The sequence below is a fragment of the Megascapheus bottae genome, chromosome 9, assembly GCF_031878675.1.
Source record: "Megascapheus bottae isolate mThoBot1 chromosome 9, mThoBot2.hap1, whole genome shotgun sequence".
Taxonomy (NCBI): Eukaryota; Metazoa; Chordata; class Mammalia; order Rodentia; family Geomyidae; genus Megascapheus; species Megascapheus bottae.
In genome coordinates this window covers 38,590,766-38,616,121 of record NC_143517.1, presented here as the reverse complement: position 1 = coordinate 38,616,121, position 25,356 = coordinate 38,590,766, and the positions used below count along the sequence as shown (strand labels likewise).

The following is a 25,356-nucleotide window of genomic DNA, read 5'->3' as shown; positions in this document are numbered from 1 at the left end:
CCACCTGTGCCAGTTTTAGTTCCATCTTTTTGTGACACCCATTTATATAAGTCTATAACTGCAGGGGTTTTGCCTATTGCTGGTCTCTCAATTTTCCATTAATCCATGGAATTTATATAGCTTTCATAAGTAATGGGACTCTAGAAGTAATTAACATGTTCTAATGCCATTAATCCATAAATCTCCTATCCCAAGAGTTAAGTCAATAGAATTCATGAGTTTTAAGAACAAGGGATGTACTATAATATCTGTCCATCAAACAGCAACACCAATCTGTCCTTTCCTTACACTGGCTTGTTTAGAATGTCCAGTTTTGGAAATGAGCAATACACACACACACACACACACACACACACACACACACACGCGTGTTGGTCTGTTGGTCTCAAGGCCTGGGTGTTATCCCAGTTTTTCCTCAAGGCTAGTGCTCTATTTGAGCAACAGCTTCACTTCTGTTTTTTGTTTGTTTTTTAAAGTAGTTTATTGCAGATGCTAGATTTTACTAAAACCTAGTTCTAAATTCTGAAGTCTTCTTCTTTTTTTTTTTTTTTTTTGCTGCCAGTCTTGGGCTTGAGCTCAGGGCCTGAACACTGTCCTTGGACTTTCTCAAAGCTAAAGCTCTATCACTTGAGCCTCAGCACCACTTCTGGCTTTTTCCTATGTATGTGGTACTGAGGAATTGAACCTGGCCTTCGTGCATGCTAGGCAAACACTCTATCACTAGGCCAAGCTCCTGAGCTCTTCCTTTTAGAAACAATCAAAACTAATTTCAAATATAAGAACAGTCTCTAGGGCCTGGGGTTTAGCCTAGTGGTAGAGTGCTTGCCTAGCATGCACGAGGACCTGGGTTCAATTCCTTGGTACCACATACATAGAAAAAAAAAAAGCCAGAAGTGGTGCTGAGGCTCAAGTGGTAGAGCTCTAGCCTTGAGAAAGTCCAAGGACAGTGCTCAGGCCCTGAGTTCATGGCCCAGGACTGGGGGAAAAAAAAAAAAGAACAGTCTCTATGTTAAGGTAGACCAAAGGTGTCTATCAAATTTTGTATTAACCAAAGAAGATGGAAGAATGATATAATCATCTCATTCATAAGGATAAACTTCTGTTAGATATTGTTGTTTACCTTTTGATTTTATCTTTTTTTGTTATGTTTACCTTCACAAGCCCTGCCCAGATCCTTTAAAAATATATAAATATAAGAAAACTGAGGACCAAAGTCAGGTGCAGTGGCTCGTGCCTGCAATCCTAGCTACTCGAAGGCTGAGATCTGAGGATCTCAAAGTCAACCGAGGCATGTAAGTTTGTGAGAATAGATTAATATGTATCTATAACATACAAACCCTCAGCCTAATTTAAATTATGCTCTAAAATCTAAGTGCCAGTGATTGTATATAGAGATTCCCTTTCTGAATACTTGGTTGTTAAACGTATCATTTGAAATATGATGTAAAAATCAATGTTTGTCAATAAATTCTTTAAAAGAAATTACACGCACACACACACACACATGCACGCACGCACATACACATATATTAAAAGCCCAGGGCAGTGGCTCACAAAAATCCTAGCTACTCAGGAGGCTGAGATTTGAGGATCAAGGTGCAAAGCCAGCTCTGGCACAAAAGGACCTAAGACTTTTATCTCCAATTAACCTCTAGAAAATGGGAAGTGGGGCTTGTCTCCAAAGTAGTGTGGAAGGCTTGAGCTGAAGAGCTCAGGGACAATGCCCAGGCCCAGAGTTCAAGTCCCCATCCCACCAACAACAACAAAAAGAAAAAAGGAAAATCTGAGGAATAAACTAAAAGTTCAAGCCCCAGTACTGGCATAAAAGTAAACAGATGTCATAGGGTGCCAGTGGCTCATGTCTTTAATCCTACCTACTGATGAGACTGAGATTTGAGGTCCACTATATGAAGCCAGTCCAGGCAGGAAAATGTGAAAGATTCTTACTCCAATAAGCCAGCAAAAAGACTAAAGTAGAAAAACAGTGGTATAAGTGGCAGAACACTAGCCTTGAGCAAAAAAGCTCAGGGATAGTGCCCTGGCCTTGAATTCAAGCTCTAGGGCAGGCACACCCACAGAGAATAATAAAACCCAACATCTATCACTATAATTAAAACCAATTTTCCTTGTTTTTACTCTCAATTTCATCATTTGTAAGCATGAGAAAACTATTTGTCTTTCAGAGTTCTTATTAGAATGTACTGAATGAACTGGGAGCCAGAGGCTCATGCCTCCAATCTTAGCTTCTAAGGAGGCTGAGATATGAGGATCTGAGGATCTCGGTTTGAAGCCAGCAAAGGTAGGGAAAGCCTGTGAGACTCTAATCTCCAATTAATCACCAGAAAAACGGAAGTGGATCTGTAAAGTGGTAGAGTGCTACCCTTGAGCAAAAACGAGCTCAGGAACAGTGTGCAAGCCCAGAGTTCAAGCTCCAGGACTGCCCCCCCCCCAAAAAAAAGGTAAATGTGCTTGCCTATCATGCATGAATCTGTTTGATTCCTTGGTACCACATATACAGAAAAAGCCAGAAGTGGCACTGTGGCTCAAGTGGTAGAGAGCTAGTCTTGAGCAAAAAGTATCTAAGGACAGTGCTTAGGCCCTGAGTTAAGGACCAGGACTGGCCAAAAAAAAAAAAAAAAAAAAAAGTATTGAATGAGTGAGTATATATAAAAGCATCCTGGCTCAAGAAATAGTTTCTCCTAGCTCCAAAGCTCCGTTAACCAACATGGAGGCATTAAAGTAATGTTGTACTAGGAAACTCAAGTACTAAAAGTCATGGTGGACATTAGTCCTGGATCATTAGGTCCAATGCTTCAGACATAAAGTAAGATTATAAATGGTAATTAAATATATTCTCTCAGGGGCTAAATAAAAAGTGTAGGCCATTGTTCTACCTTTTCTTCTTCCTGGTGTTGTTAAATCTTTATTATGAAAATTCTCCTTAAGTAGATGAACTATTTTAAGTAACTTTTCAGCAATTTAGGATATGGAGAAAAGGTCACAAGGTAAGCCTGGAGCCACTTAGAATTCAAAAGGGTAGAAGAAATGTCCAAATACCCCCAAAATTGTTGAGTTCCACTGGGCAAGTATCTAGGGCCTGTCTTATATCTGTCCACATTCTTGAGGCATGTACCTCCATTTATAGGAGACACCTAGGACTCAGCTATAAGGCCCTGGCCGTTTGGAGAAGGAGCTTTAACAGTGTCAGCAAAGCAGTCACCAGTGTCCTGCACCTCCCACTTACTGAGTGCCTCTCTCTATAAGGGCACTTTCAAGACCCCACCCATACCCGCACTCTAATTCCATTGGTGCTGCCTGAGGAGCACCAAAATTAGAAAGCCATCTCCCACACTGCACTGTTTTCATCCCCTCAAGGTGCTGGGCAGTACAGGGTAAGCTAAGAGTTTTGTTTTTTTTTAAATTTGGTCATGGGGCTTGAACTCTGAGCCAGGCAAGGCTACCATCCTACCCTTGAGCCACAGCCCCACTTCCCATTTCTTTTCTAATGATTAATTGGAGATAAGTCTCTCCGCTTTGTACTGCCCAGGCTGGCTTTGAATGAAGACCCTCAGATTTCAGCCTCCTGAGAGGCATGAGCCTGATATTTTTTTTTAATGCAAAAGCTATCCAAATGTTGATTTTACGCAGATGATTATTTGTGTTTAATGATTCCTTAGCAGGTGGGCATAGTGGTTTGTCTGTAATCTCAGTACAGAGACTGAGGCAGAGAGACAAAGAGATCTTGAGATGGAGGCTAGCCTGAATCTCAAAAATAAGACCAAACAACTCTCCTTTTCCCCACCTTCTCTCTCTACATGTCTCCCTCACTCCAACATATGATAAACCTAATATTTTTATCTGATGATAAATTTGCTGATGGAAATTAGATAGGAGATGAGGTTAAAATCAAGGATGATACTGAAGGCTTGGGTGAAATAACTAGTAATTTACAGAGACAGGGAAGACTAGAAGAGGGCAGGAAACTAACCTTTGAGAGAAACAGACTTCCCATTGAACTCAAAGTCAGTTGATCTTAACTATTAAGATTCTAAGTGGGGGCATGGGGGCTCATGCCTGTAATCCTAGCCATTCAACTCAGGAGGCTGAGATCTGAGGATGGTGGTTCAAAGCCAGTGCCCCACACTAAGGCACTAAATTCCACAAGACTCTTATCTCCAATTAATCACTAGAAAACCTGAAGTAGTGCTGTGGCTCAAGAGGTATGAAGGTGGCCTTGAGTTGAAGAGCTCAGGGACAGCATCTAAGCCCAGAGTTCAAGCCCCAGGATCGACAAAACAAAAACAAAACAACAAAACAAAAGGCACCTTTTCACTAGAGGTTCGAGATAACATTCTGCCTTTACTTCAGTTTTCAGAACTATAAACAATTGTGCCTTTTGAGGTCTATTTTTGAGCCACATATTTTGCATTTTTGTCTTGTGTGATTTCACCATTTAAAATGGTGCCCAAGCCTGGCAAAGTGGCTCATGTCTGTAGGCCTAACTACTCAGGCTGAGATCTGAGGATCTTGGTTCAAAGCCAGCCTGAGCACTAAAAAGTTCCATTAATCACCAGAAAACTAGAAGTGGCACTGTGGCTCAAGCAATAGGGAGGTAGCCTTGAGCTGAAGAGCTCAGGGACAACGCTCAGGCCCAGAGTTCAAGTCCCAACACTGCCCCCCCCCCCAAAAAAACGGTACCCAATCATCGTGTTAAAATATGTCTAATGTTCCTAAATGATTTACAAGGCAGCAATGGCCAGGTACGGTGGTTCTCACCTGTAATCCTAGCTACTCAGGAGGCTGAGATCTGAGGATCATGGTTCCAAGTCAGTCCGGGCACTAAAGAACTTGAGACTCTTATCTCCAATTAACAACTAGAAAATGGAAAGTGGGGCCATGGCTCAAGGAGAGTGCCCAAGCTCAGAGTCCAAACCCCATAACAGACCCCCCCCCCAAAAAAAAGGCAGCAATGTATGTTACAGAAAAATTATGTGTATTAGATAAACTCCATTCAGGCCTGAATCCCAGTACCACTGTCTATGAGTTTAGTATCAATGAATTAACAATATTAAATAAGGTATCTTTAACTGGAAAGACCATAAAACAAGGCCATGTAGGGGCCGGGAGTTTGGCCTAGTGGTTAAAGTGCTTGCCTAGCATGCATGAAGACCCGGGTTCGATTCCTCGGTACCACATACATAGGAAAAAAAAGCTGGAAGTGGTGCTGAGGCTCAGGTGGTAGAGCTCTAGCCTTGAAAAGTCCAAGGACAGTGCTCAGGCCCTGAGCTCAAGCCCAGGACTGGCCAAAAAAAAAAAAAAACCAAAAAAAAAAACAAGGCCATGTATTAATTGGCTGCTGGAAATAATGTTACCAGAGGTTTGCAGAAACCTAAACTTGCATTTTTCCCTAGGAGATATAGTCAGTACTTACCAGTTCAATGTTTGCAGCAAATTTATAGAATATAACTATAAAGCAATGAAAATCTACTATACTGATCTCTATTACTGTGTATACACTATCGCCTATGTATATACGTATATAACCACTAGTGATGTGTTCTATTATGCCCATATAGAAATGTTTGAATATTTTCTAAATGAACAATTTGATTTTTATAAATGGCAATCGCAGTTTCCACTACAATTGAAATATTATGCTAAACGTTACAAGGAATACAGAACTAGCTATGGATCAAAGGAGGGCTAAGGAGGGCTTTAAAGTAAAGGCAGCATTGAGTAGAACCTCAAAGGATGACTAAATATTTATATCCTTTTTTTTTGGTGGGGGGGGGTGTCCTGAGGACTGAACTCAGGGCCTGAGCACTGTCCTTGGGCTTTCCTCAAGACCAGTGCTCTACAACTTGAGCCACAGCACCACTTCTGGCTTTTCTATGTATGTGGTACCAAGGAATCAAACCTGGGTCTTCATGCATGCTAGGCAAGCACTCTATCACTCGGCCAAACTCTCAGGCTAAATATTTGTAAGAGATCCAAGATATGGTGGCATATAACTCTCCAAGGCAATTGAAGACAGGAAAAATGTTAGTTCAAGGTTATACTGGGCTACATATCAAGATCCTTTCTTAAAACACATGAAACAAAACTAGCAGAGATAGCTGGGCACCGTGGCTCATACCTGTAATCCTAGCTACTCAGGAGGCTGAGATCTGAGGATCAGGATTCAAAGCTAGCCCAGGCACTAAAGTCTATGAGACTTTTTTTTTGGTCATGGGATTTGAACTCACCTGGGTGCTGTACATGAGCTCTTTATTTATTTATTTATTTATTTTGCCAGTCCTGGGCTTGAGCTCAGGGCCTGAGCACTGTCCTTGGACTTTCTCAAGGCTAGAGCTCTACCACTTGAGCCTCAGCACCACGTCCGGCTTTTTTTTGGTATGTATGTGGTACCGAAGAATCGGTACCTGTCTATGAGACTCTTATCTCCAATTAATCACTAGAAAATAGGAAGAGGGGCTCTAGGGATAGGGCGATAGCTTTGAGCTGAAGAGCTCAGGGTCATCCCCCAAACCCAGAGTTCAAGCCCCATGACCCACAAGAAAAAAAAATAAAAAAGAAAAAAGTGGTTACAGGGCTGGGAGTTTGGCCTAGTGGTAGAGTGCTTGCCTAGCATGCACAGACCCAGGGTTCAATTCCTTAGTACCATATACATACAAAAGCTGGAAGTAGTGCTATGGCTCAAGTGGCAGAGTGCTAGTCTTGAGGAAAATGTCCAGGATAGTGCTCAGGCCCTGAGTTCAAACCCCAGGACTGGCAAAAAAAAAAAAAAAAAAGGAGGTGGGTGGGTTACAGGGTTAGGTTTAGGCTTCAACAGGCATGTATGGGCAGAAAAGTTTGGCAACAAAGAAACTAGAAAGCAAGAACAATAGAATAGTTAGGTTATACTAAAGGCAACAAAATCCCTAAAGTAGAACATAATCATTAAAACTGAAACAAAAGTAGTGACTACAAATGCCTATCATTGGAACAATTCATTGAATTATAAAAGGACGGATTTTACAAAATGAAGTACAAAATGGTACACAGCCATTTTATACTTAAGAGACAGGTCTTTACCATTTATATGGCCAAGCAGTGTGAAAATTGCCCGGTAGGAAACAAGACAAAATACTATTTAATTCAGCTACGTGCTAGTGGCTCACACCTATAGTCCTAGCTACTCAGGAGACTGAGATCTGAGGGCTGTGGTTGGAAGCCTCCTTAAGTCCTGGAGAGACTCTTATCTTTGTAGCTCTCCTCTGGTAGCTCTCCTCTCACAGATCCAAAAGTGGAGCAGTGGCTCAAATAAAAGAGCACTATCCTTGAGCAAAAGAGCCTAGGCCCTGAGTTCAAGCCCCATACTAGACAAAAATGGGGAAACACACACACACTACCTATTTAATTCAATGGGCTTAGAAATTACACTATGGCAAATCTTCATGAAAAAATTGGAAACTAAGCTGGGTGTGGTGGCTCATGACTGTAATCCTAGCTCCTCAGGAGGCTGAGATCTGAAGATCGCAGTTCAAAGCCACGCCAGGCACTAAAGAGACTCATCTACAATTAACAACTAGAAAATGACAAGTGTGGCTGTGGCTTAAGGGGTAGGGCAGTAGCCTTGAGCTGAAGAGCTCAGAGACAGCGCCCAGACCCACAGTGCAAGCCCCATGATAAAAAGACCAAAAAAAAGGAAACTAGTAAATCTCTTTTTGACCCTCATGTGCTTCCAGTTGAAATTCACAGCAACAACTGTTAGAAGTCAGGTTAACAACTGCCCAACTAAAATCTAAATTGAACCATCATAGAACACACAAAAAGGTAATAATTAAAAACAAATGAGGGCCGGGAGTTTTGTCTAGTGGTAGAGTGCTTGCCTAGCATGCACAAAGGACCACAGTTCGATTCCTTGGTACTAAATACATAGAAAAACCCGGAAATGGTTCTGTGGCTCAAGTGGTAGAGCTCTGGCCTTGAGAAAGCCCAAGGACAGTGCTCAGGCCCTGAGTTCAGGCCCTAGGACTGGCAAAAAAAAAAAAAAAAAGTGTCCCCCTCATTTATGAAAGTGGAACATCTACAAGTCATATTCTCAAAGTCCTACAGCAAGATTTTATCAGGAGATACAAAGTAAATAAAACAATTTCAAAGGGTTTATAATAGGTTTACAAATGGGCTTAAAAAGCTAAATATTGGGCCGGGAGTTTGGCCAAGTGGTAGATTGCTTGCCTAGCATGCATGAAGACCCAGGTTCAATTCCTCGGTACCACATATATAGGAAAAAAGCCGGAAGTGGTGCTGAGACTCAAGTGGTAGAGCTCTAGCCTTGAGAAAGTCCAAGGACAGTGCTCAGGCCCTGAGCTCAAGCCCAGGACTGGAAAAAAGGAGGAAAAAAAAAAGCTAGATATTGGGCCCGGGAGTTTGGTCTACTGGTAGAGTGCTTGCCTACCATGCACAAAGACCCAGGTTTGATTCCTTGATACCACATACATAGAAAAAAAAGTTAGAAGTGGTGCTGTGGCTCAAGTGGCAGAGTTCTAGCCTTGAGAAAGTCCAAGTACAGAGCTCAGGCCCTGAGCTCAAGGCCCAGGACTGCCCCCCCCAAAAAAAGCTAAATACCACTTTATAAAAAAAAACAAAAAACTTAGGCTGGGAGTTTGGCCTAGTGGTAGAGTGCTTGCCTAGCGTGCACGAAGACCCATGTTCCATTTCTTGGAACCACATACATAGAAAAAAGCCAGAAGTGGTGCTGAGGCTCAAGTGGTAGAGCTCTAGCCTTGAGAAAGTCCAAGGACAGTGCTCAGGCCTTGAGCTCAAGCCCAGGACTAGGAAAAAAAAAATTGAAAACGGGGTTCCAAAATTTGAGATACAAGAGAAAACTAAATGAGGGAATAAAATAAAAGTACAATTATGTTTAGTCAAAATGGTCCTAAAAATATATGGAATATCCTTTTATAAAAACTGCAGATTTTGGGCTGGAGTTTGGCCTGGTAGTAGAGCGCTTGCCTAGCAAGCATGAAGGCCTGGATTCGATTCCTTGGTACCACATGCATAGAAAAAGCTGGAGCTGGTGCTAAGGCTCAAGTGGTAGAGCTCTAGCCTTGAGAAAGTCCAAGGACAGTGCTCAGGCCCTGAGGTCAATCTCAGGACTGGCAAAACAACAACAACAACAACAAAAAAAAACACTGCAAATTTTAATTATTGAATCCACTTAAGTATGGAATATGGTAACAAATTAATAAACATTCTACACTTAGTAATTTTTTTTTTAAGGTCCTTATTTATGAAGCTCAAATCAGTTTGGGGCCAGGAGCCTGGCCTATGGGACGGGAGTGTGGCCTAGTGGTAGAGTGTTTGCCTAGCATGCATGAAGTCCTGGGTTCAATTCTTTGTTATCACATACACAAAAAAAGGCCAAAGTGGTGCTGTGGCTCAAGTGCCAAAGCGCTAGCCTTGAGCAAAATGTGTCTAATGACAGTGCACAGCACCTGAGTTCAAGCACCAGGACTGGCAAAAAAAAAAAAAGTCAGTTCTAACTCATGATCCTCTTTCCACTTCTCAAATCCTGGGGTGATTACAGCACCACCACACTGGACTAGAAAGGTTTTTTTTTGGGGGGGGGGAGGGGACAAGAGTAGTAATATGGACTAAACTCTGGATCTGATACTTGAGCCACAAGTACTGATGAGGTTGAGGTAGGACAACTTGCTTTAGGTCAGCCTGAATCACTAGCTAGATCATGTCTAGGGAGAAAAAAAGGATGAGATAATCTTTCTCAAGGCTAGAACTCTACTACTTGAGCCATAGCACCACTTCCGGCTTTTTCTATGTATGTAGTATGGAGGAATGAAACCCAGAGCTTCGTGCATGCCAGGCAAACACTCTACCACTAGGCCAAACTCCTGGCCCAGATTTTGAATTTTTCATATCTGAGAAAGGGCTGGGAAGCTACCAATTTTTACTCTATTGTAAACAGTATGTAAGGGGGACTGCTCCAGTACTTTAACAAACTGGATATCTTTAATTTGTAAACAAGATCAGCTAATAGATAAGGTTAAATGCTTTACTCAAGTTTAGAGTTCCCCTTTCCAGGAAGCTAGCCAGATAGCCACCCTCCATCCAAGGGCCTTTATAGTTGCTCAGCCTTCTTCCACTACTTTAATCTAATTTCCTATCCACTTTAAAAGCAAATGCTGTGATTCGGCATTTTGAGTCCACTTAGGCCCAAGTGGGATTGCAATAAATATATTCCAGCAAAGTACTTTCTCTCTCAGTATCTATGTGAGATTTGTTGCAGACTATCAGAAGCCTAAGCATCTGCAAAAACACATATCCCTATATAATAAAATTATGTGTGGTTTGTGTATTATTTACAGCCTCATACTCTTGAAGTCATATTTTGACTAATCACACTAGTACTAAGTAAATGCCATAAAAATTTATACTGTAGTGTGTAGTGAATAATGTCAAGAAAAAAAGCATATATTTAGGATACTTATAACTTTGTAAAAATATAATTTTGATCCTTGGCTGAATCTTTGGACACAGAACCCACAAGTAGTTAGGCTGACTGCATATATTATCCCCTAACTGAAATAAAAAGCTGTCTGGAGAGAAACTGACCATCTACTTTTGTATTTCCATCACATCGAGACTAACAATACCGTATTCCTTTTCCCTGTCTTCCGTTTATATAACTACTATATTGTTTTTCTCCAAGTAAATATGTAGCACATTGTAAGGCATATAATGAGAACCACTGAACAAATGGAAGTTCTTATTTAGCCCTGTAAAGCTGCATTTTAGTAACTAGGGGTCATGTCTCACAACAAAATGTGAAACCAATTCTGTGGGTCAAAACACAGAAAATAGTTTTGTGTGTATGCCCTGGAAATGAAGATACATCTTTTCATCCAATTAACATTCAGACCATCCAGTCTGTCCCTCATTCTCTACTCCTCAAAGCTTATGTTAGGTTTATTCATTTATCCTTCCTTACCTCAAATGAAAAGGGTAAGTCCTAAGTCTAATGCATATTTTTCACAGTACAAGTGTTCACCAGAGGTTGTTTCTTTTGATGAGTCATTTGAATGCTATGATGGGCTCTTGGAGCACCTGTCTCTCGCCTCAAGTCCATCTGAAACTCTAGATGTCCCAAACAGGGATTTGTAATTTTCACAACCTGCCATATTCACCAAGATTTTTAAGATTAATATCTGGGAATCCTTCCCCACTCCAGATCATTTTCTTTACTCTGGAGCTGAACTCTTCATTTTCATTACTTTCTGATAAGCTTTGACCATCCATCTGTCCAACGAAGTATAACTATATATGTCCTAAATTGATTAAATTTTCTGTTTTTCTATCTTAAAGGAGTAGTACACCAACAATTCTTCACCATGCTCTGGGTTTCCTCTCTCGTATTTTCATCAGCAAGCAAAAAGCTGAATGCTCATCCAAGCCTAATACACTGTGACTTGTCACATCTCTAACAGACTTCTTTTTTTTACAGTTACCAACATTCTCATCTATTTGGCCTGAAACTCCAATTCCTGCAATAATTTTCCTAAGTCCCTTCAATGGAATTAAGTCTCAAACTCTCCAAACATCAATAACACTCTGCACATGCCTCTATTAGCACCAATGAGCCTATGGGTATAATTATTATTTAGAAACCGGTCTCCTACACTTAAGTCTCCTTGTTGATTCTAACTATTGTGTGTATACCTTGCACAGACCACAAAACACCCCAGAGTGCACTTCTGCACAGTAAGGCCTTGAAATTGACTATTAAATTGAACCCAAAACGTCATTTAATGCAGTTGGTACAAAAAAGTAGGTTAGAAAATGTTTCTAATTCTGCACATCCTCCCCATAAGAGTCTTAAAAATTACCCTAAACATATAACTGGGAAAACCAGAGGGAAAAGGCAGTAAAGAACGTTGTAGTAGCCAGGGGCTGGTGGCTCACTGAAATCCAAGGATTAAAGTGGGGAAGGAGGAAGAGGGGGAAGTCAGACCTTGAGATTCTTAACTTTAAGCAAAAAGCCGGAAGCAGAGGTGTGGCTCAAGAGGTAGAGCTCCAGCCTCGAGTGGAAAAAGCCAAATGAGGGTATGAGGCCCTGAATCTAAGCCCAGTACAGGAACGGGCACACACACAAAGTAGAGGTGAAACTCGGAGGCTATGCCTCTGCATTTCCACACGTGCTGCTTGAAACCTCTCAATCTTCACCTTTCTGCCCTGTCATCCTTTCCTATTTTTTTTTTCCCCTAAAACTCTCTCACACCACTGGGTGTACAACATCCCATTTAACGAACCTGTTTGGGCTTTTTTTCATGGGGTCAAATATCTCACAAGAATATTATGAGTCTGACTCCCTCTTGGCCCCACTGCTGTTCCCAATCTCTATTTGAGCACTATTTGACCAAGAAAGAGTGGGCAACCATTTCCCGTTTCCAGTCCCGACTAAAATGGAAGCCCGTCTAGACACAGACACCTTTAATCCTCTGTAAGCCCGAGTTTTTTAGGTCACCCTATTTTTCTCCACGAGCCGCTGTCACAACATGACTTAGATAGACATCTGTCTTCAAGGTGCAGTCTTTCCAGAACTTCCCAACACCACCAGAAGGTCCCATCACCTTCCCAGGCTACCCCGTAGGCCACCAGAAAGGTCAAGGCCTGAAGTCTTTCCCCCAGATCGTCTAACTTCCTTTCCTGGAAACTGGTCTTGCCCACCCGTCCGCCCCTACATTGCCGGACTCTCTCCCCTTCCCCCAAGTAATGTGTCCATCCATTACCGGCCTCCCCTTTGGCAGTTCCGCATCTCTCCAGTCGCCTAACGCACTCCCGTTCCCTTCCAGGCGGAGAGACTCGGCCTCGGGCTCAGGGGCGTCCATGCCGGACCCACCGCATTGGCCCCTCGGCTCTACTCACTTTGGGCTTTTCAGGAAGCTTTTTCCGGTTCTTCTTCTTCTGTTCCTCGCTCCTGAAATTCTTCAGCTGGGCCGGGTCATCCGCGGCCGGGGCCGGCGCGGCGGCCGCCTCCTCCCGCTTGCGGGGCGGGCTCCTCCGTTTCTTGCGGGCTCCGGCGCAAGCCGCGGCCCAGCCGTAGCCCAGCAGGACGAGCAGCAGCAGCCCAAGCGCGCCGGTGCCCACCAAGATCACCCAGCCCGGGTACCGCTTTGGCTCCAGTCCCAGGTCGAGGCCCAGTTCGGTGCGCAGGAAGCCCAGGCCGACCGAGAGCATCTCCCGCAGTCGCGCCGAACCCTCTTCGGCCTGCTGGGCCAACTCGTCCTGCCAGCTCCGTGCAGCCATCTTCCCTCCCCGTCAGTACTCACGGGATGACGCCGGGACGAGGAGACGCTGAGCCTCAGTCGAAGGAGGCGGAGAGGGCCGGGTCGCCTCAGGCCCAACGCATCTCGGCCGCCCCTCGCGCAGGAGCCGGGGATCGGCCTCTGCCGCCTGGGGGAGGGCAGTGGAGGCTCCCGGGTTCCCCCCCAGTCAGCCTCACGCCGCCGCTGCCGCCGCCGCCACCACCACCACCAGGAGGAGAGGTGGAAGAGAGAGGAGTGTCTCCAGTGGCGGCCGCTAAGCGGCGTCTCGGCGCCGGCGCCAGGCCCCGCTGGCCTCCCTCGGCGGAACAATGGCGGATTGGAGCGCGATCCTCGCCGCGCGCGCGGAGGCGGAGGGGCAGGGGGGGGAGGGGGGGTGAGAGGAAGTAAGGGGGGGGGAAAAGTGCGTAGATCACGTGATCGCGGCGGGCGGGCCGTGGGTGTCGCGTGGGCGGGGCCTGGCGTAGCGCGACGAGTTAGGTTGGCGTTGGCTGGTGTCGGCCTGACGGGGACGCGGATCCGGGGGAGCCGGTGACTTAGACTGATGGTGGGGTGGCTTCGAGGGGGCAAAGCCTCGCGGGGCCGCTGGGGGCGCGAGCTGGGAGACGTGGCGCTCTCTGGGAGCGCCGGGGTGGGGCTCTCGTGGGAAGGGCTGGGGTAGGGGCGCCGAGTGAAGTAGAGCCGGAGACCGGCGGGTGGGGTGGGAGGTCAGGGCGGTGAGAGCGGCCTTTCCTCCCGAAGGTCAAGGTGAGCTGGAGCCGGCCCCGGGCTCGTGTTCCGGGCCGCGAGCACCGACGCCTGTCGGCCGGCCGCTCGGCCCATTCATTGCCTCCGCCTGTCGGTCCTCAGTCCTACATTTTCAAAGTCGGGAAACCCGTGGGCGGCGCTATTATTTTCCCACTAATTGGTAGCTGCAGTAGGAAATAATGAAAGGAAGCACATTGGTTGGTATTTGCTCGTCGAGGGATCTGCCTCGTGCTTCCTTTTAAAGCTTTTTTTTTTTTTTTAATGTAACTTCGCTAAACCAGTTTCCACAAAAGAAAATCAGAAACTGCTTTATTGATCAGCTGCGGAACGGAGCATGAGAAGAAAAAGAAGTGCCCTTTTTAGATTTTATGAAGATGACGGGAAGATGCTTTAAGGTTTTAAATGTTCGTTTTGTTGTGAGGAAACTTGGTGTCCTACACAATGATAATTAGCGTGTAAACAAGTGCACTAAACACCGGATATCAAAAATGAGCTAAGAGTTTTGACCTACTTTGCAGGAGTGTTACATTGCATGGGTGGGAATTCTATAAATAATATAAATGGACTATTAAGTGGACTATTAAACTTTTTACAGACTTATGACTAAAAGTCTGTAAATTGTCCAAGTTGTCATTGGCATCTGTTTCAACTCTAAAGATTAACAAATTCCATTCTTTTTTTTTTTTTGCCAGTCCCGGGCCTTGGGCTCAGGGCCTGAGCACTGTCCCTGGATTTTCTCAAGGCTAGGGCTCTAGCCCTTGAGCCACAGCACCACTTCTGGCTTTTTGCTACGGATGTGGTACCGAGGAATCGAACCCGGGTCTTCGTGCATGCTAGGCAAGCACTCCACCACTAGGCCAAACTCCTGGCCCTCCATTCATATTTTTAAATATGATTTATAATATTTATTTTTGTTCCAAATACTGCTTTTCCAAAGAAGTTTTTCTGACCATTCTAGATTAACACTTCTGGATTTATGAATTGCAGTAGCCACATGCTCAGACTTTATGCCTATAAACCTAGCTTTTCTGGTGGCAGAGATCTAAGGATTGCCGTCAAAGCGAGCCCTAGCAGGAAAGTCTGTGGCGATTCATATCTCCAGTTAACCATCAAAAAACTGAAGTGAAGCTGTGGCTCAGCGTGATCTCCCTAGGCTTGATTAAAAGAGCTCAAGAACAGTGCCCAAGTTTAGTTCCAAGACCAAACAACAATGACAACAAAAAACAGAAATTTTTTGCCACAATAACCCTTCAAACAATTCAGTAATTATATAACCTCTTTTTATTTTCTATAATTGTCTTAAAAATACAGGATGAAATATTTATTTGTAATAACAGACATACTCACTTTAACTCATTGTGTTTCCACATACTTATATGTATATATCTATATCTATATGTATATCTGTATCTATAGATATATATTTTTTTTCCTGTTGGTAGTGGTGCTTGAACTCTGGGCACAGGCACTGTCCCTGAGCTCTTCATTTAAGGCTACTGCCCTACTCTTTGAGCCGCAGTGCCATTTCTCGTTTCCTAGTGGCTAATTGGACATAAGAGTCTTGTGGACTTTAGTGCCAGAGTTGACTTTGAACTGGAATCCTCAGATCTCAGCCTCCTGCATAGCTAAGATTACAGGCACAAGCTACTGCACCCAGCCCCATGCTTTTATTTTATAAACAAAAAAGTCATGCATTTTATCATTTTTCTCATAGTTTTCTGTATTTAACTTTCTTATCAGTTGATAAATTCATCTGATAAAGACCAGAATGAAAACAATTATAGTTCCACAGGTTATGTTTATTCATTTGCATCATGATGAACTTTAGGTAAGATTTAAGTGAGTAAACACCTCAAAAATTCAAAACAAAGCAAGATGGTAAGGAATGCTGTTAATACCTGCTTTGATCTAAGTAGACTGAGAATCCTAATTCCTTAATATATAGCAAAATTAAGTTAACTGTAAAATGGGTCTGAAACCCCTAACCAGAAGATCAGGTTTGGAAATAACTGCTTTTCTTTTTTTTTTTTTTTTTGCCAGTCCTGGGCTTGAGCTCAGGGCCTGAGCACTGTCCTTGGACTTTCTCAAGGCCAGAGCTCTACCACTTCAGCCTCAGCACCACTTCCGGCTTTTTTCTATGTATATGGTACCAAGGAATCGAACCCAGGTCTTCATGCATGCTAGGCAAGCACTTTAACCACTAGGCCAAACTCCCGGCCATAACTGCTTTTCTTTGAGTGACACATATAAGAGAATACCAATCAAAAATAAAAATGAACTACAAATACAGCATGAATGTATCTTAATTATGCTAAAAGAAGCTATATCAAAAAGAAAAAAGCATAAAGTATATGATTCCACTTGTGTAAAATGAAACGTGAACTAATCTGTGATGAGAGTAAAGCAATGGTTATTTGGGAATGTGAAGTAGGAAAAGAGGAAATAAGGGTACCAGGAAACTTGGAGTGGTGAGTTTGTACTTAGATGATCATTTTATATTTAGGTACTTGTTTAAAAACATCAACTGTATAGTCAAGTATTGTACTTCAATAAAACTGTTCAAAAAGATTTTAAAATGGGATACATGTGGGTTGGATCCTAACAAAGGTGAGATATTCCATCCTCACTTTGGAATTTACCAATGTGTAATTTTAAAGGTCAAGATTTCTTTTTCTTTTTCTTTCTTTCTTTTTTTTTTTTTTTTTTTGTCAGTTGTGGGGCTTGAATTCTGGACCTGGATGCTATCCCTGAGCTCTTCAGCTCAAGGCTACTGCCCTACCCCTTGAGCCACAGTGCCACTTCTGGTTTTCTAGTGGTTAATTGGAGATAAGAATCTCACAGATTTTAGTGCCCTGGATGGCTTTGGACCATGATCTCAGCCTCCTGAGTAGCTAGGATTATAGGTGTGAGCCACTGTGCCCAGATGATTCCAGTTCTTTTGAAGACTGTCCCCTAGGGGCTGGGAGTTTGGCCTAGTGGTTGAGTGCTTGCCTAGCATGCATGAAGACCCGGGTTCGATTCCTCGGTACCACATACATAGAAAAAAGCCAGAGGCTCAAGTGGTAGAGCTCTAGCCTTGAGAAAGTCCAAGGACAGTGCTCAGACCCTGAGCTCAAGCCCAGGACTGGCAAAAAAAAAAAAAAAAAAAAAGACTGTCCTCTAGCCTAAAGTGACCTTTACCATCTCTTAGTTCCATATTCTTTGTTCAAGCAGAAGATTTACTGTAAGGTGTAGGTAATTTGTCAACTTGTTTTTATTGTTTCAGGGCACTAGGTGAGGAAGGTAGCCTTGGGACATGCTCTTACAGAGAATGTCTGTTCTAATCCTTAGAATGGGTTTTTGGAGCTAAGTATAAGGTACTTTGGAAAGAACAAGATTTCTTAGCACTAGAGCTTGCTGTTATTACCATTAATTTTCCTAATCATTTTATTTTTTGTTTGTTTATATTGGTGGGATTTCATTGTTACGTCTACACTATATTCCAGTCAGTCTCACTACGTCTTCCACATTCTCTCTATATTATTATTTTTATTTTCTTGTCTTTTTCTTCTGTAATTTAATATGCTTCATTATGGATATGTTAGACTATTTACAAGTTTTGTTTTGCCATCAAATCAATTCCATTATGACTATGCTTCTAACTAAATCTTCCAGACTTTCATTACTTCCTGAGGATAGGGTCCTGCCATTATAATGCTTGAGCTATGGCCCACAATGTACAAAATTAAACACATTAAAGAAGCTTAGAAGATCCCCCCCCAATTCCACCCCACTCCCATCTCCTGGGGGCTGGTCAGGGGGCTTGAATTTAGGGCCTGGGCACTGTCCTTGAGTTTTATTTGCTTAAGGATTTCTATTTCCATACTTCCAGCTTTTTGGTAGTAAATAGGAGATTAGAGGGTCCTGGACTTTGCTGCCTGGACTGGCTTGGAATCACCATTCTCCTGGGTAGCTAGGATTACAAACTTTTTTTGGTGTTTTTTTTTTTTTCCAGTCTGGGGGCATGAACTCAGGGCCTGAGCACTGTCCGTGGGCTTTCTCAAGGCTAGACCTCTACCACTTGAGCCACAGCACTACTTTGGCTTTTTCTATGTATGCTGGACCAAGGAATCAAACCCAGGTCTACATGCATGCTAGGCAAGCACTCTTACCAGTAGGTCAAACTTTCAGTTCTTTTTTTTTGAACCAGGACTTGAACTTGGTTCTGATGCTTTTACTCATTGGCTGGTCCTCTACAGCTTGAGCCATGTCCCCAGTTTGAATATTTTAAGGGAGGTGAACATGGTCAGAGTGGTGAGATAAGATTAGAATCCAGCCCATTTCTCTTGATTCCTGTGCAGTCAGTTCTTGGTGTTAGACTGGAAACTGTAATCGTATTTACCCTGCATTTAGATAAAAAGAACATGGGAGTGATGAACTTGGATATGTAGTGATGGATATTTCTTCTCCCCCCCCCAAAAAAAAGGGCTCATATGATTCTGCCTGGTTCACCAAGATGATCTTTGTTTCTCAGGCTTGTTTGGGCCTGGTAACATCCAGCAGGCATGGGAGTGAGATCTCACTATGCTTGCAGGGTCCGGGGCTTAGGCTCTAGAATCTTTTTTTTTCCCCTCTTTTGTTTTTCTAAGTTGAATTTTATTTTGGGGGTGATAGTGATGGCTATTTTTTTTTTGCAAGTTGTGGGGCTTGAACTCAGGGCCTGAGCACTGCCCTTGGACTTTTCTCAGGGCTAGAGCTCTACCACTTGAGCCATAGCACTACTTCCAGCTTTTTTCTCTGTATGTGGTACTGTGGAATTGAACCCAGGTCTTCATGCATGCTAGACAAGCACTCTACCACTAGGCCAAACTCCCAGCCCATGATGGCTATTTCTAAATGAGGTACAACAGGGTTTCTTCTCAAAAGGAAAAAATAGAAGAGGCATCAGTTGAGAGAACTATAGAACAAAAACTGTAAGTACTTGATTTTGAGAATTCCCTGGCTCTTCAGATAGGAGAACAAGCCAGAAGAGAAATGGCTCTGAGTAGGGTCAAGAAAGTGGCATAAAGAAAAAGCCTCTGGATATGAGCTTTTGTTAAAATTTAGATTAATCATACAAAGCTCCTCTTCTCCCACCCAGAAGAAAAGCAATATTCCAACCATAGTTCATAAAGTTTAAGGGTGGGTGCTATTTATCAATATCACTGAGAACTCAAGGCAGAAAAAGGCTTACCTGAAAGGTAGGTTGGCACTCTACTACCTGAACCATTACCTCTCAAAGTACAAGAGTAGGTAAGAGCAACGTCTGTCTGTTCCCATGGAGTTTATATTCTAACTAGGTATATTGGTAGTCCAATTCTGTGATATTCTTGCCCTCAAGAATAATTCCAGATCTTATGAACTGAATTGAGTTCCTTACTATCAAATACATAAGCTGAAGTCTTTATCCCTCAATATGATTATATTTGGAGACAGAGACTTTAAGTAGGTTAAATGAGTTCATAAAGGTGAAGCCATAATTTTCCAGGAGGAGTGTCTCCTGGACATGTGAGCAGATGTGTGGCTCAAGTGGTAAAGTGCCTTCCTAGTAAGTACAAGGCCCTGGGTTCAAAACCCTAGTATGGGGAAGGGGAGAGATAGTAGAGATACCTCTATCTATCTTCCTCTCCCTGTTTCCCCGTTTGCAGATTCCCCTTCCCCTCCCACTTCTTCCCAAGAACACACAGATGAAAAGTCATGTGAGGACATGGAAGACACCTTCTGCAAGCCAAGGAGAGAGGCTCCATGAAAACCACCCCTGGCAGCACTTTGAACTTGGCTTCCAACTTCCAAAACTGAGCAGATGAGTGTTCAAGCCGCCCAACGTGTGTTATTTTCCTATAACAGTCTGAGTTGATTAATTCATCCTGTCACTTGTTTCCAGGTTCTGTTTGCTGATATCATCCCGCAGCCTCAGAGAAAGTAAAGCTCTCAGAAACATACCACTTCTTTTCTATTCGGAATTCTTACTCAAGTTGCTCATTGCTTACCATCATTACTAGATCTGGACTTTTATTTATTTATTTATTTGCATTTTTAAAATTGTAATTAATAAAAGGGTTACATGATATTTGCCAGATAGAAGGTGCATTAATTCACATACATTGATACCCTTTCACATGTCTTGGTACCCATTTCCCTCCCACCCCCACATCCCCCACCCATAGATCTGGACTTTTAATAAAGAACCCGATTATTTATTAGGGTATAATTTTAAGCAGCTCATTCATAACTCTCAGATTTTCCTGCCTGACTGGAAGTCTGAGTTATTTGGAAGAGAAGGCTGTATCTAAAGTATTAATAGGGGTTTCCTTATCATAGTTGCAAAATATAGGGAACAGCCTCTTAGGACCAAGAGTCATGAAGTAACCGCTGCTTTTGCATCTTTTTTTTTTTTCTTTTTTGCCAGTCCTGGGCTTCAGCTCAGGGCCTGAGCACTGTCCTTGGACTTTCTCAAGGCTAGAGCTCTACCATTTGAGCCTCAGCACCACTTCGGCTTTTTTGTATGCATGTGGTACCTAGGAATCAAACCCCGGTCTTTGTGCGTGCTAGGCAAGCACTTTAACCACTAGGCCAAACTCCCGGCCCCGCTTTTGCATCTTTTTAGCATACGCATAGCTTTTACTTGATAATTCTGTGATTTCTGTTATCAAGTAAATGAAGTTTTAGAGTAAGTTTTCCATATTTCTGCTTTCTAGAAAATGATATGCTAAAATTCATCTACAAAAAATGCTTCCAATCCACTTTATCTTTTTTTTTTTTTTGTAATGGTGTTAGGTTTGTGCTGAAGCAAACGAAGCTCTCCAAGACATTCACTTCACAAAATGGTTCATCAAGGTTAAGAGTGTTATAAACTAGTTATTTTATCCAAGTAATAATCATACTTGGAATTCACTTCTACCATATGCTAAACCAAAAAAAGAGAGCGAAAGAGAAAAGAAAGGAAAGGAAGGCAAGAAGGAAGAAAGGAAAGGGAGGGGAGAGGTCAAGTAATTGGGTTCCAGTAATCTACATCAAACATCAAATGGGGTTAATTAGCTATAGCATGGCTGATTGTGCTTTTGCTAATTGCCAGAATTTAGATGACACTCAGTTCTTATGTCAGTTTTTGAGTATCTGAGGTTATTAATTTGCATAAATACTTGGGTCTTTCCCAACACAGACAGCTGCTTCTTTCTGCTCAACCTCTACAAATCTACTCATTCTTGTGAACCACTGAGGATTCAGGTGTTACTTTTTCTTCCAGAAAATCCTATTTATTGCATCTGAAAATAAGTTTTTTCTTTCAGTAATAGAACATGAAAAAATTTAACTAATAATGTAGAAACCATGAGGTATGTCAATAAATGTCATTGTTAAAGAAATTTAAAAAATAGGTCAATAGATTGGCCTATTTTCATAGTATTTCACTAGTCAGCAGAATGAGCCTTGATGAAATACAGTAATCATATAGCTTTTACAAGTGCTTCCCAGGGAAAAATGATAAATCATATAACATATTACTCAAAAAATGAGTATCTCAGGAGCACTCCTAGCATTTACTTAAGTACCTATTAATATAAATGTGTTGAGCCAACAAATTAAGGAATATATATATATATATATATATAGTGATTGGAAAGTAAAATGAGAAGGAAGCTGTTTCAGTGGTCTAAAATGTGAACTCCAGTGGTGGAAGGAATGTAGAGAGAAACAGTGCTAGTGAGTCACAGTAATCCAGTGGAGTACTGGCGTGGGACAAATCATAGATACCTAATAATCTGGGATTTTATGACTTGCGCACTGACTCTTGAAAATGGAGATGTTGAGGGAAGTTAGTGTCTTACTACTGATCTTTCTTTTGAAATGAGAAGACAGTAAGGACTTATTCATAATTTGAATGTCATCATGCTTTCTCTCACATGTATCCTGAGAGTTCTCTGAAGATGTGTGATGTTTTTTCTCTTCCCGCAACATTCAGTCTCCAATTTATTTGAAAACTATTTCCTCACTTTGGTAGTTCAAAATTAAAAAAAAATAGGGACTATAAATCAATGCTATTTATTTGTGGTGTTCATATCATATTACCCTTTTAGGCAATAATGCTTTTTTTTTTGCCAGTCCTGGGCCTTGAACTCAGGGCCTGAGCACTGTCCTTGGGCTTTCTCAAGGCTAGAGCTCCACTTAAGTCATAGCACCACTTCTGGCTTTTTCTATGTATGTAGTACCGAGGAATTGAACCTGGGTATTCGTGCATACTAGTGAAGCACTCTACCACTAGGCCAAATTCCCGGCCCACAATAGTGCTTTTTATCTCAAACTTATTTATCTTCCTGATCATTTCTTGGTCTTTGTAATTCTGAGAAATGACTCAAAACTTTCCCAGTTTACTGATGAGTCGAAACTTTGCACTTGCTAGTGATGTATTTGCTGAAAGAGTTCATTTCAGTTTATTTCAGAAGCATTTTGAACATGTCCATTCCCCCTGCTCCTCCTCCTCCTCCTCCTTCTTCTTTTGCCAGTATTGGGGTTTGAACTCAGGGGCTGAGCACTGTCCTTGGGTTTTCTCAAGGCCAGAGCTCTACCACTTGAGCCACAGCACTACTTCCAGCTTTTTCTATGTATGTGGTACTGAGGAATTGAACCCCATGCATGCTAGGCAAGCCCTCTGCCACTAAGCCAAACTCCTGGCCCAATTCCATTCTCTCTTCTGAGCGTTCTATCAGCCACCTTTAAAAGTAAAACTCATAATGTTATTAAATATAGATTGAAAATAATTTGGGGCTGGGAGTTGACCATGGTTCACTTATCCATTCACCCACTGGAACAACCTCTTTCTTTATGTTTGTTTTGTTTCTAAGTTTTGGCAACTATGAACAAAATTATGCTACAAATCTTGGTACAAAGTTTCAAAGTTTTTGTGAACCTACATTTTCAATTACTTACCGTTTATTTAGCTGTCTTTTAAATTTAGATCCAAGTTTTGTAATTAGCTCATAAATTTTTTTTATTTTATACTTAAGTATTTTATTATTTTTAGTAGTACAAATCTAGATGTATGTAATGCTTTATACATGAATGTATTATACATGTGAATGTATGATATAATAAATGAATGGGATATATAACCTTTCAGTAACCTATAATTGCTTACTTGTTCATCTTCCTTGGTTTGTCACATTTTCCCAATAGGCTCCACCTCTCTGACTGAGTCTATTTTTCTTCATGAGATCCCAGTCTTTATTGATCTACATTCTTCATGGAAAATCTTCATGCTATTTTCTTATATACATGCAATGTATTACAAAATTCATCACCCTTGATATATTTTCCCTTTTTCCTTTCTTCTTCTTAGTATCTCCTGAGTTCAAAGCATGCTCTATGGTTGTCTGCATAAACAACTATGTTTATGGATAAACATATGTATGTTCATGTCCATGGACTGTGTCTGTATTTTAGATCTAGCTTCCACACATGAGTGAAAACCTATATTTTGGGTTTTGAGTGTGGCTTTACTCATTCAACATGCTACCCTCCAATTGTGGCACAATTCTTTTAAATGTGAAGTGTTTATGTTTTCTTTATGACTGTATAATATTCCATAGTATATGTACATTATGCCTTCTTTATCCATTCATTTATTTTTGGGCATTCCAACTGGTTCCATCATTTGCCATTTAAAAAAGTGATGCAATAACCATAGTTATGCAGGTGTTTTATTGTATATTGATTTAATTTTCTTGGGATATATGCCCAGTAATGGCATGGTATAGTCATTGGAAGGGTTTAGTTTTAGTCTTTTGAGGAACCTCCATAAGTGCTTCCCATGGTTTACTATCCCTTTAAAAGTATATGAGGCTTATCTTCCCTTGCTTCTTCACCACAATTTGTTTTTATTTTCTTGATGACTAGTATATCCAAGATGAGATGGAATCTTGGTGTGGATTTGATCTGTGTTTTCTTCAGAGTTTAAGGTTTTGAACATTTCTTCATGAATCTATTACAATCTATTGTATTTCTTGTTGTAAGAACTGTTTAGTTTGAGGAGCTGGGAGTTTGGCCTAGTGGTAGAGTGCTTGCCTAGCATGCAAGAAGACTTGGGTTCAATTCCTCTGTACCACATATATAGAAAACAGCCAGAAGTGGTGTTGTGGCTCACGTGGTAGAGCTCTAGCCTTGAGAAAGCCCAAGGACAGTGCTCAGGCCCTGAGTTCAAGCCCGAGGACTGGAAAAAAGAGAACTGTTTAGTTTGATGGCCGATTTATTGATTGAATTATTAGTTGTCTTGCTGTTAATATTTAAAAAATCCTTTGTATATTCTGGGATGCTAATCCTTTATCTGATGAATAACTGATGAAGATTTTCTCTGATTTCATTGGTTGTCTCTCCATTGGTTCTCAAGATTGTTTCTTCTGCCATGCTGAAACCTTTTTATTCAACATAGTCACATTAATCAATTCTTGCTCCCTTCTTCTGGGCATCTGATGTCTTAGTCAAAAATATATCTGTGCTTGTGAGTTTCAGAGGTTTTGTATTTTCATTTTTCTGTATTAGACTGAAATTTTCAGGTCTTACTTTGAGCTCTTTAATCCAAAGTTGATTATTTTACAGGATGAGATTTGTAAGTCCAGTTTCTTGCTACTTTTATTCACTCTTTGTAGCACCATTTGATGAAGAGACTAATTCTTCTCCATTTTACATTCCTGGTTCCTTTGTTGAAAATAAGTTAGAAGAACTGAATTCTGCTTTGGCTCTTATTAGTTACATAATCAGTGTGAGTTATTTAATTTTTCTGTTATTTAGTTTTCTTTATCAGTAATAAAACATAAATCCTATTATAAAAATGGATTACATATACTAATAGGTTTTAGCATGAGGAAAATATTAGCTATTGTGGAAAAGTTAAGACAGTTCCCAGGCCCTGAGTTCAAATTCCAATACTGGCTAAAAAACAAAACAACCCAGCATAGTACTGAAAGTATTTCATGTTCTCCATTCTCTTTAGGACTAAATGTTTTGGTGTGTAACCTCTCATCCTAGCACTTCAAAGGCTGAGGTAGAAGGATTACAAATTCAAGGCCATTAGTGAGTTCTAGGCCAGCTTATACTACATAGCAAAACCATATCTTAAAATCCCCAAAACAACAACAAAAATAAAAAATAAAGAAAAGAGTTTCTTTTTTGAGCCTTAAAAAGTAAGATGTTTCCTGGTATCCATGTGGAAATTGATCCTGTGATGCACAGATTCCTTGCAGTATTTGCATATAACCTGATCATATCCTCCTTAAAT

General features: G+C 41.6%; 1 protein-coding gene and 1 long non-coding RNA gene across 10 annotated transcripts in view; one reads left to right on the top strand and one right to left on the bottom strand.

The window, feature by feature from the left end:
- Mtdh (metadherin) overlaps positions 1–13,645 on the bottom strand; it is a 63,504-nt gene extending 49,859 nt beyond the window's left edge. For 3 of the 8 annotated variants that reach the window (XM_090339108.1, XM_090339109.1, XM_090339110.1), the window contains exon 1: positions 12,925–13,642. In XM_090339108.1, the coding sequence (XP_090195234.1) occupies positions 12,925–13,305 (381 nt within the window). In that variant the 5' untranslated portion in view covers positions 13,306–13,642. Of the gene's footprint in view, positions 1–12,924 lie in introns of all 8 variants that reach the window. The other 5 variants (XM_090339102.1, XM_090339106.1, XM_090339105.1 and 2 more) reach the window with 3 other exon arrangements.
- Positions 13,646–13,797: 152 nt separating this feature from the next.
- Positions 13,798–25,356, top strand: part of LOC150059045 (uncharacterized) — a 60,750-nt gene continuing 49,191 nt past the window's right edge. For both annotated transcript variants that reach the window (XR_016536584.1, XR_016536585.1), the window contains exon 1: positions 13,798–13,869. This is a non-coding gene — a long non-coding RNA (uncharacterized LOC150059045). The remainder of the gene's footprint in view (positions 13,870–25,356) is intronic.